This window comes from Perca fluviatilis, chromosome 19, assembly GCF_010015445.1.
Source record: "Perca fluviatilis chromosome 19, GENO_Pfluv_1.0, whole genome shotgun sequence".
Lineage (NCBI taxonomy): Eukaryota > Metazoa > Chordata > Actinopteri > Perciformes > Percidae > Perca > Perca fluviatilis.
Genome location: NC_053130.1, coordinates 32,509,929 through 32,522,025, shown reverse-complemented (window position 1 = coordinate 32,522,025; position 12,097 = coordinate 32,509,929). Strand labels below are relative to the sequence as shown.

The 12,097-nt window shown below is 40.1% G+C and overlaps 1 protein-coding gene across 2 annotated transcripts in view; it reads left to right on the top strand.

Annotated features, from left to right (window-relative positions):
* Positions 1–329: 329 nt before the first annotated feature.
* The window catches only part of vrk2 (VRK serine/threonine kinase 2), a 38,900-nt gene continuing 27,132 nt past the window's right edge, over positions 330–12,097 (top strand). The window contains exons 1-4 of one of the 2 annotated variants that reach the window (XM_039783864.1): positions 330–531; positions 1,629–1,763; positions 7,972–8,027; positions 12,064–12,097. The exon at positions 12,064–12,097 is cut by the window's right edge and continues 36 nt beyond it. In XM_039783864.1, the coding sequence (XP_039639798.1) occupies positions 1,634–1,763; positions 7,972–8,027; positions 12,064–12,097 (220 nt within the window). In that variant the 5' untranslated portion in view covers positions 330–531; positions 1,629–1,633. The remainder of the gene's footprint in view (positions 532–1,628; positions 1,764–7,971; positions 8,028–12,063) is intronic. The other variant, XM_039783865.1, reaches the window with a different exon arrangement.

Genomic DNA, 12,097 nt, shown 5'->3' with positions numbered 1-12,097 from the left:
TTTTTAAATAAAAATAGTAAAGTGTTTAAATAGAGTGTTTAATAAGTTGTGTTTAATGTTAAATAGATAATCCAATCTGTATAATAACAATGTTCCACCTTCCAAAAATCTCTAAGACATTCGAAATAGTAAATTTACAAACCAAATTATTTGAAATATTTAATAATATATGCTTAGCAGCATTTAATTCCTCAGGTATACATTACCATAAAATTACACGTATGTATGCCTAAATGCATAATACTACATATTCCCGCCTCTACTGCTTTCCTATTGGCTATTGGGTTGTTGAGAAACTTTTTCTTGCATGCCATTGGCTGTGCAGGTTAGCGGGAGGGACAACTTTTAGGAAGTGAGCAGATTTAGTTTCTGTTTCGCACCGGGCCATCGACGAAGTTAATGGAAGAAGGCAAGCTAGACATTTCAGGAAGACATTCGTTATAACGTATTTATAACGACAGGGTATCGATATATATGTCTACTCACAAGGCTCAACTGACGACGTACGTACGGCTTGGATTCCCTCCGGAGGTCGGTGCACATTAGCATAGCGTCAAGTCTGCTTCTTACTATTCAACTAGCTAGCTAAAGCTGTTAATTAGCTAGTTGGGTGCTAACCATAGAAATAGAATGTAACGTTACTCTAACGGTAGTTGACCTAACGTTGTCTTCTAACGGTAACGGTACCCCCCAGAGTTATTTGAATCCAAAACTGCCGCGTGTCATCGTTAACTGCAGTTTGTTCAACAGTCTTGGCTAGCTAGATTGTCCAGCTATTATTATGTTGTCATTCTTGTCTTTCGTGTAACTATATTAAAGAAACGTTAATATTATACAACGGTTAGTTCCGATGTGATTAGACAAGAGGCATTCCATTAGTTGGCTATAGATATATCATGTTTTATGTAGCTAGGTCTGGGCAATATCGAAATCGATATAGGAGGCTGGCTAGATATAGTCGAAAAGTGTGGATATTGTAATATCGTGATACGATATTTGTCCTTTCCTGGATTTACAGGCTGCATTAAATTAAAGTGATGTCATTTTCTGAACTTCCCAGACTTCCTAGCTGTTTTATTATTTGCCTTCACCCACTTAGCTAGTCATTGTATCCACATTAGTGGTGATTATTTATCAAAACTGTCATTGTGTTAATATTTTGTGAAATAACCAATAGTCAACCCTACAATATCACAGCAATATTGACATTGATGTCAAAGTTTCATGTATGTTTTATGTCTATAGTACTGTATCAATCAATCAATTTTTTTTCACATGATAGTTTAGTTCTGAAAATAGCACGCAGGCCAAATAAAAATAGCCTAATGCAATAAACAATATTAGGCCTGCAGTTCAGGATATAAAATTAAGCAGCCTAGTGTGGCTTTTAAAACAACCCCTTTTTTTATTATTACTTTATAAATTTGTTTTGAATAATAGCATATTGTTTTTAACTGTTTGTCTCAGAAGCCTACAATTTTGTTGGTGTGGTTTTGGGATCACAGCCTTATAAGAACATATAATGTTAATCAATTTTGCATATTTCTTTACTGTATAACATGTTTGCTCTTTACTATATAATAAAGCTCATATTTTCTTACACATACTTTCTGAAACTTCTGAATCAGTTGTCATGGCACCGCCAAAGAAGAGGGCGTTACCCAAACCTCTCCCAGAGGGCTTCATACTGACCGACAGCGAGAAGAAGAAATGGAGGCTGGGGAGAATCATTGGTCAAGGTGGATGTGGACTGATCTATCTTGGTAATGAGAACACTGCGTCTGATGACACACCTACACACACGCGCGCACGCACACACCATGTACAATCACTCTGTCATAAGCATGTGCATGCATGCAGACTAGTAGAACACCTCCCTCTCTTTCTCTGTTTGATACACACGTTGGGCCTCATTCACATCTGTTCTTAAGAAGAAGTGTCTTCCTAAAACCCACTTACGCAGTTTTCACGCAGAGTCTGACATCCACCAATGTTTTCTTATTTGGGATTTGTTCTTAGGTAAGAACAGAATTTATACATGCATGCTTCGTCTCAAAGTTAACATGCACTGGACACTGTGTACCATGGATCTCTGAGGTTCATCACTGGTTTTAAAGCCCTCACTCACCATTGTGAACTGTATGAACGTGTTGGATGGCCTTCTCTATCAACACAGAGACTTCAACACTGGCATATTTTCATATACAAGGCTATTTTAGGTCTACTTCCATCCTACCTTCTGACTTATATCAGTATAAATAGTATCGAGACATACAATCTTCGTTCCCAAGATCTTTTCCTTCTGTCTGCTCCAAATGTTAGAACTAGGTGTCACGATACCAAAAATTCAGTAGACGGTGCCAGTACCAGTAAAATAACAAGATTCTCGATGCCGATTTTGATACCACGGTAAAAAACGGATTTTCTAAGATTCCATGTACTTTAACTTGAAACACTTAACTTGAAATGTCATAACAAGAAATAACGTGTAATAGGCCAGTGGTTTTCTCAATGAGTCTTCCTCGTTAAATAAAGGTAAATAATAAAAACTTAATAATAAAAATAATCTACACACACACTAAAGAGCCCACCTATGCACATTTCAGTACTGACGTGTATGTACAAAAATAATAGGGCCTAGTTATTGCCTTTTCTTCATTTCAACAATATTTTTTTTATCATGTATAATATTTTTGAATAATATTTTAATTATTTTACAAGGCAATTAGGTCTTTTAAATTAAATAAACACTACAGTATGGGTGCTTTTATGCCTACAGTTCGGTGCACTTGGTGGTGCGATTCCGGGGTGAAGTTGAACATTGTTGCATTTTTCATTTGGTTCGGTTGGCTTTCAAACTGCACTTTGTCAAACACACTGAACATTGGCCCAATCCCAATGTCCGGACTCACAGACTCACGGACTTTGGTGCGCGTTCTCGCGAAATTCGTCAGGGCTTAGGGTTGTCCCAATGTGGAATTTCAAAGGGCGTGAGGGTTTGAGTACACACTTACCGAGCCCTTTCCGTAAGTCTGCATCGATGCAGACTTCACCAAAGGGAATTACCCACAGTTCAAAGCGTTGTGACGTTTACCGCGGAGACGATAGGGAAATCCGGAAATTACGAAGGTAAACAACAGCACGACACGACCACGGAACGGACCAACCTGTTGTCCTGCTTGTAAAACAAGAGTTTGGATTCAGGCAGCCGTCTCCTGGGGCCCTCGCCGGGTGAAAAGCAACAAACTTAACGTACAACGCAAACCCAAACGCCGCAAGTGTTAGCAACATCTTTGTTATTAAACGTCGCCAAGGTAACGTGATCTCGTGAAGCGCCGTCCCAATCCCATTTATACCTATCCGAGCCCATGTGGCCTCACACACTCGCTCACTTAGTACCTGAGATCACTTAAGTCTGTGAGTCCTTAGTCCTCAGGGCTCACTTTGGGATTGGGCCATTGTAAACACATGAATATCCGAGTGAACACTTCTGACACTTCTCAGAAATAATGGAGCAACTCCACTGTAGCAGCTCCGCTGCTGCAGACCTCTGTTCACAGATACACACAAACACTCGGAGAGGAATATTTTCCACAGCTCTTTATTTAATGACCGTATCAGCAGTGAATTGTCCCACAGTTCTGTACACATCTGGAGCTCCCTCGCTCCCACCTGGCCCGAGGCTCTCTGTCGCGAGGGTAGGAATTCACGTTGTCCAGCTTATCACACAGTGTCCACGTCTTTTCTCTCACAGTCGGCCATAAAAAAGTCCTCTTGCTCCGGCTCGCTACTGCTTTTAAAGGGAGAGCATGATTAGACAACTCGCTACAGCTGTAACAATCAGTCCCTCCCTCCCATCTCACCTGAGCCACCACCTCCTCCCCACACTCTCTCTCCCCGCACCTCCACAGCCACATTTATAACGTCTTGGGTTTTCTGGTTCTGCTTTAGTGTTTGTAATATTTTAGACGAAGGGGAACAATGTGAGGAGAGAGAGAGAGAGAGAGAGAGAGAGAGAGAGAGAGAGAGAGAGACTACTGGACTCACATGGGAAAAGTAACTACATTTACATACTGTAATCGTTTTTGAATCGAAAATCGATATTGAATCTTGAGCCTGAAAATAGATATTGAATCGTGATATTTTCTGAATCGTGCACCCCTACTAATTAGGATAAACTGGCACGTGCTTTCAACTAGGGCTGGGCGATAAAACGATAACGATATGTATTGCGATAGACACGTAATCAATATCAATAGAAAATGCGTTCGATAAAACGTTCGATAACTTGTTTTTTATATATATTGTTTTTTTCTTCTTCGGAAGAAACCAGAAGTTGCAAAGCAAGTTTGGTTGCATGAACAAAGGCACTCACTCTCTGGTAACCTAGCAACGTAGGGAGTGACACTCTAACAGCCAATCATGTAACAGTATCATGTTTGGTTGCGCCACATCGCTGTCTCGTGTTGGATTCTACAATAACAGAACCGGCGGCGTGGAGCGATAAGTGGAAAGTGGAGGAAAATTGTTGATAAAACAGGAAAAGTCAGTATGGCAGTTTTGGGGATTTTATAAGTCTGACCGTCGTCCCCACCAACACTACCGCAAACTTGTTTTACCACCTTAGCCGCGCTCACACTTTGGAGCAAAGCCGTATTCGCCAGCAACGTCCAACATCTGCAGCTGCTACACCGCACAAGCAGCAGACCGCCATGGAGAGGTACTCTGCATCAGCGCCTTACTAAACGCTACAAAGAAATAACGGAGGCAGACGTGCTGAGCACTGTCCAGAAGCCAGGTTACCAACCTAGTACTAAACCTGCAGAAAATAGTTCTTCTCAGGTTTCTCTATGTTTATATTTAACACTTTGCACCATTTTATTACACCTTATTAAGCAGTTCTTACTTATTCTTTCTTCACTGTGATTTTAGACTTATTAGGGCCCGAGCGCCGACAGCGGCGAAGGCCCTATTGAAACTGAAGGAATTATTCTTTCTTTCTTTCTTTCTTCTATTATTTTCCCGTCAAATGAATTGGCTTTTTGAGGGGCTTAATATATTCAAAAACTCACCAAATTTGGCGGTCGCATCAAGTCTGGTGAAAATTTACGTATTTTAAGGGTTTCGGGAATAGGCGCACAAAATGGCTCGCTAAGCGCTACCAAAGTTAAGAAAATTGAGCCCCTCCAGTGCGTTTAACGTAGACTCACGAAACTTGGTACACATATGTAACATGTCAAGATGTACAAAAAACTTCATTAGAGCCATACCCAAAACCCAACAGGAAGTCCGCCATTTTGATTTCAAAGTTCGAAATTAGTGCGATTTTTGGCCATTTCCACATGTCGTACTTTAACGAACTCCTCCTAGAGATTTCATCCGATCAACTTCAAACTCGGTCTGTGCCATCTTAAGATATTAAAGATGAAAAGTTGTTAAAAGAAAAACTTTTCGTCAGACGGTATGGGCGTGGCGTGGCGGCCATTTTGAGTGTTTAGCGATGACCAAAGAAGTTGTTGTAACTTGAGTGTACGTTGTCGTATCTGCCCGAAATTTCTCACGATGGACAAGGGTCCAGGCCTGAGGACACCTACAGGCCAAAATTGACTTTTGGTCATAGCGCCCCCCCCTGGCCACAGGAAATGCGCCTTATATGACAAACATCATCCGATTTACATGAAACTTAGAATGTGTGGTCTACATGTGATAATGAGCCGCCTCCTATAATATGACCACGCCCACTCACTCAGGCCACGCCCCCTTTCATAACATTTGAACTGTTTAAGGTAGAGTCTTCTGTGAGGTGTCATTGAACTCAGCAGAGACTTCTTTCTTCATTGGTGATGGTTTGACCCGCCCCCTATGTTGAAGCCACGCCCTTTTTAATAAATACTGACCCATCTAAGGTAGAGTCTTTTGTGAGGTATCATTGAACTCAGCAGAGACTTCCTTCTTCATTGGTGATGGTTTGATCCGCCCCCTATGCATTAGCCACGCACCTTTTCACAGCTAATGAACCGTATGACGTAGAGTCTTGTGTGAGGTATCGTTGAACTCGGCGGGGAGTTCCCTTTTCATTGGTGACGATTTGCTGCGTCTGAGTGCCGCGCGAATGCACGGTCGCAAGGAGCGGAGTCCGCCGGTAACCCCGACGCGCACCGAGGCGCGAGGGCCCGTCCATCGCTGCTCGCAGCTTTAATGTTTACATTTTAATTATTTGAGTGATTTCCATGGTTGTGTTGACATTTCTGCTTTTATAACTGAGGGGATTATAATCAGAGGAAGGTTAAGTTTAAAATAAAAATGTTTAAATTTAATATATTTTTCTCCTGGTCCTTATTTTAAATAGGTCATAAAAAAAATCAATAATTATCGATATCGACCGATATGAAACACTTATATCGTGATACAGTTTTCAGCCATATCGCCCAGCCCTACTTTCAACATATAAGGACAATGGAACACATCATTCAACACCGGTACGAACAATTCTGTGGTTTTAGAACATGTCATGATTATGACGTAGACTCAGGGTTTCCGCAGTCTCTTAAAAAATAGTCTTACATTTAATATGCTATTATTAGCATATTAAATGTAAGACTATTTTAAAAGTGTTAAATTTCAATTACAAAGTATCACATTTTTTCTTGTCCTTTCGAAGGATTAGATAAATACCGTAATGTCGTAAATAAATATTTTGTGTGGGGTTACGTTTAAGATTCCTTTTTTTTCTATTGATATATTGTATGCTCTAAATGCAACAAATATTATATACATTTTATGTTATTAGAGTACAAACACAATTTTATTAAATTCAGGTTATGTTACATGGTAAATACGTCTTTTCTCGGCCTGAAAATCCACACTCGTTTTACATCATACGGTCGTGAAGTTGGCCTGAAAATTTTATCCTAGGTGGTATTAAAAAGATCTAAAAAGTCTGAAATTAACCTGGAGAATCCTGGGGGTACCCTGCGTAGACTTTTCCTAGGACAAATTTAAGAGAAAACGTAACAATCTATTGGTGAATAAGGCCCATTGATTCTGGCAGACACTGTCTGTCTGTACTGTGATTGATCTGTTTTTCTCTTGGTTGTGAAAGCAGTTTGAACAGATTAGACTGCTACAAGAATTTCAACTCGTCATGTATTTCATAACAGCTCCCTACCCCTACAATCTATACAGGCCTTTCCAATAGGGCTGCACCATTAATCGCAATTTTATCGAAATTGCAATATGGACTAGTGCAATATCCAAATCGCAGGGGGGGCGCTATATTTGTTAAAGGCAAAATATGTGTCAAATCGTTCTGAATGAAGTAGTGTGGTGCTGCAGAGACGTTCCAGCCTACAAATCCTATCCTACAGACTAAAGACAAAAATCTTTGTTGGGCAACCTCTAGCTCACCCAGTAGAGTGTGCGCCCCATGTAGGCTGAGTTCGAATCTGACCTTTTGCTGTGTGTCATCCCCTCTCTCTCTCCCCCCTTTCCTGTCTATCCACTGTCACTATCGAATAAAGGGAGAAGCCCCCAAGAAATTATCTTAAAAAAAATCCTCACAAAAATCACATCACAATCATTTTCATTTTAATATTTTAATATTTTTCAATGAGAATGAGACAAAAATAATCATTTTAATATTTTTCAATGAAAATTAGAATGAGACAAAAATGATCATTCCCTCCAATATCGTGAATCAAATCGCAATCGCAGTATCAGTCAGAATAATCGCAATTAGATATTTTCCTCATATTGTGCAGCCCAACTTTCCAATTAGCAATAACTCCCAACGTTTACAAATCCATTAATGCTTAATACAGAGTTTTGTTAATTTTTTTTCTTGGTTTTGGATATATTAAAAAAATCCAAAGTGCTGACCTAGTCAAAGAGTTGAGACTTGACCCAATGTATCACAACTTTGTAGACTGCGTTTTGTCTGACGTCTCCTTTCTGTCTCCTGTTGTCCCGAAGCCTCCCATGATGTGGACAGACCTGTAGCAGCAGACACTGACTTTGTCATAAAACTGGTGAGTACATTTAGTCTTACATCTTAAAGCGGCGCGGAAATACTGTTTGGAAAATTTAAGTGTATACTGCTCTTACTGTACTCTGTGCTGGAAGCAGAAATCAGCCGTTACCGTGGTTGCGGACAATAATGTATAAATTATTTACAGCAAAGTGATGTTTCCCTTTTTTTATGTTTCAACTTCAACAATCATCACGTAATTTAGTTTGAAGTCAGGGTAACAAAGTATGTGAGAAAATTGCAACAAATGATGACCAAACATAGCAAAATGGAATTTAAATCAGTGTTGATGGATCCTCCAACTTAGGGGAAGTAGAGTATCCTACAGCACACCGATGAGTTACACACTTTTACATCACTTTTTGCTGAATTGTAATATCCACTTCTGATTAACTGGTTTGGAAAATCCTTCACTATGTGAACCCTTCATGCGAATTGGCAAACTCTGGCTGAGTGAATCGAGTGAGACTGCAGTGGCAGGTTACTTTAGGCGTTGGACTAGGGCTGAACGATTTGCGGAAAAAATGTAATTATGATTTTCCTGCCAGATGTAGTTTTGTAGATGCGTAGTTTTCATTAATTTTTTTAGCTAAATATAGCAATTTCTACGATCATGTTAAATAAAGTTTCTGACATTTCTGTAAACAATCTGTGATTGAACATTATTCCAGCATTTATCTTAGGAAAAAAAACTGTAAATATAATAATAAAAAGAGGAATCAAAAATGTTAAAGCTTTAGTGCGTAACTTTTTGATATTAATGGACGTCCGTTACATTCAAGCCATTGCCAAATGAGTTGCTACAAAGCTGCACAGAACTCTCTGTATTTCTCAGTATGGCTATGTTCAGAAGATTTTGTCTTCCGGTGACTTTCCCGCGCAGAAGCTCGAGTGAAGATAAGATAAATACCTCATCATGTGTTTCTAATCCTCCATGTCCTCCTTGGCTACTAGAGACTGTGTGCGCGATCAAGGAAGGCTTGTTTCATGTCGACATGCCGACAGTTTTGTTTTCATTAATTAGAATTCCTCATGGGGGCGACAGAAACTACGCACAATAGCTTAAAAACAAATGTTACACCAAACTGTAAACTAAATATTTCACATTCGATTAATCGCGTTCTTGGCGATTATCTTTTTGCGTTCTTTCAAATCGTGATTTTGATTTGAAAACGATTAATCATTCTGCTCTACTTTGGACTGTATTCAAATTCAAACTAGCAAATTGTCGTCCCTTGACTTACACGACACCTTTTTGTGCAAATGATACGGATGCAGCAGTTCCCTTTCTCCCATCTTTGTGTTACTATAACTCTGCCAACTCTCAGAACAGACTGTTCTCATGAACGTATGTGGCATATGTATGACACGCCAATTTGTATGCCATTATTAGCGTGTTATCAAAATGCATACTCTGTTTTAGCATGTTTATCAACGCCTTTTGGCATGCATTGACTTACATTACCTTGGGATTGCGTGTGAATGGACGCCGTAGCGAGTAGTATGAAAGGGTGAATATCCGCTGGTCGGGGTGGAGGATGGGTAAAACAAAGGACTTGCGTGTGACTTTGTGTCCCGCGTGTGATGTTTCCTTTCCACGTTTGTAGTTTTCCTAAAACCAACCCCGTTCTTCTTTTCCTAAACCCAACCAGTTGTTCTTTTCCTAAACCCAATCCGTGTGTCACATTTCCTAAACCCAACCGTAGCTTCGGGATAACACGTAGCCTCACGATAACACGCCACATGGCTTTAGAAAGTGCCACATGGCGTGTATGTTTACGCTGTGACGTTGAAGACTGCCGTCTGCTGTATACAGCGTAGACATACACGCGGATAGCTCATAATGCGTACCAGATAACACGGAGTGGCGTGTATGTTTACGCGAAATCATGATATCACGTTGCTCAGAAGGGTAACATTCCAGGCCAATGATAAGATAGGATTTTGTGCAACGACAAAAAAAAATGATAGCCCACCCTCGGTCACCGATTGTTAACCGACTGCAGCCAACTGAGTCTGGGAGGCTCGAATACTCTACTTCATACTATCCGCACAAACCATATGTCATACAAAATTGTTGGTGGTTGCTGGTGTTCTTCACCACTGTTTTAGAAGAAGGAAATAATGTCAGTAACAGGTGAACTAGGTTCTTTTTGCACCTGCCCTGGCCATAACTATAAATGATGTCTTACCTTTTCTGTTTTGTGATGAAAAGTTTTGTTCAAAGGCAAGCTGCTAATTTTCACTCCAGTGTCTCTGTGTCACTTTTTGGAATAACTCCTGACAGTCTACAGGGATTTTCCGTTCTGGGAGTAGGTAGAAGACTTCAGTCTGCCTACATGGTAAATGGTGTCAGTCATCCAAATTGGCCAATGGTTTCCCCCCCGGACCCCACTTTGAAAATGACTGTAATAAAACACCTAATGGAAGGCAACATTATCCACACTCGTGTCACATGAATAGGCATACAACCAGTGCGCTAGATTAACTTACATATGCATGATTATTGCGCCCCAGTCACAAAATACCACCTATAAATACAATCTATTAAATCAAATGTTATGATCACAGCTGAATTGTGTTCACGGATTAGGGAAAGTCGTTGAAAGTTGAAAGTCGAGGTAGAGGGGAAATTCGAGGGAATGAGAGAAGAGGGATTCTCCTTTCACTTAATTGAATTGAAATGGAACTGTCCTTTGTTGGGATGCCATGTTTCATCCAGGTATTGAGAGACAACAGGGATACAGCTCTGAAAAGGAATAGAATGCAAAACCAGTTTGGTGGGTTGATGCATATTAGTTGAGACATAGTTTGGATCAACAACAGTACATTTCCAGAATAATTGCCTCACATTCGGTGCTGCCAGATGTTCCACCGGATGTCCCTCACCTTCCGCTCTCCTTCCCGCTCTCAAACTCGCTTTGGGAAACAACAAACTTTGACCTAGCAAGCTACATGCTGAAATCGTCATGTTTCGAAGAAAATTTGGATGGTCTGCTTGGTTCTTTCGGGGAATGATTGTAAAGATTTACAAAGAATATGTTTTTCTTTCTTATTGGGACGTTTTGGGACCGATTGGTGGGGATTGCTATGGACAAAATAAATATACGCCGACAGCTTTTGTGTGCAACTAAGATTTATTTTAGTTTTATTTGCTGGGGTGCCAGCCAGGAAATATTCTGGCAAAAGTTTGTAGTCAACACACTCAAATGTCAGCAAACGCAACGCCTTTATACGTTTGATTTCAAGTAGGCAAGTAGCTTAAAGACCATAAACACACAACTTATAGTTAGGCAGTGTATTAACATACAAATTAATGATGCTGCTAACCTTAAAACAATAACTAGACTTAATAACATTTAGTCCAGAAAAACACAAAGACAAAATATAATCCCTAAACATAGAGCTGGGCAATATATCAATATCGTGATATGAGACTAGATATCGTCTTAGATTTTGGATATCGTAATATGGCATAAGTGTTGTCTTTTCCTGGTTGGGGCTGCATTACAGTAAAGTGATGTCATTTTCTGAACTTACCAGACTGTTCTGTGTGTAACTGTTCTATTATTTGCCTTTACCCACTTAGTCATTACATCCACATTACTGGTGATTATTTATCTAAAATCTCAATTGTGTAAATATTTTGTGAAAGCACCAATAGTCAACACTACAATATCGTTGCGGTATCGTTATCGAGGTATTTGGTCAAAAATATCGTGATATTTGATTTTCTCCATATCAACAAAATATATAATTCCCAAAACACAGTTCATTTTCGGCCGAATCGGGCACGAGCTGTCGGCAGCCTGATTCAGTTCAACATGCGAGCCATGCAGCAAAATGCAACAGTCAGTCCCATCAGTCAGCTGTTCGGTACAACGTTACTAGTTTATCCCATCACTGACCGCGTTTCACATTCCCTACAACCCCTACTAACGTCTCTCACGACCCAAATTTGTGATGTATGCCAGGGCTTAGTGCTTCTTTAACCAGTGATAATCAAAAGTGTTAATAATGTGCGCTTTAATGTGCAGGAGTACCAGGAGAATGGCCCCCTGTTCTCGGAGC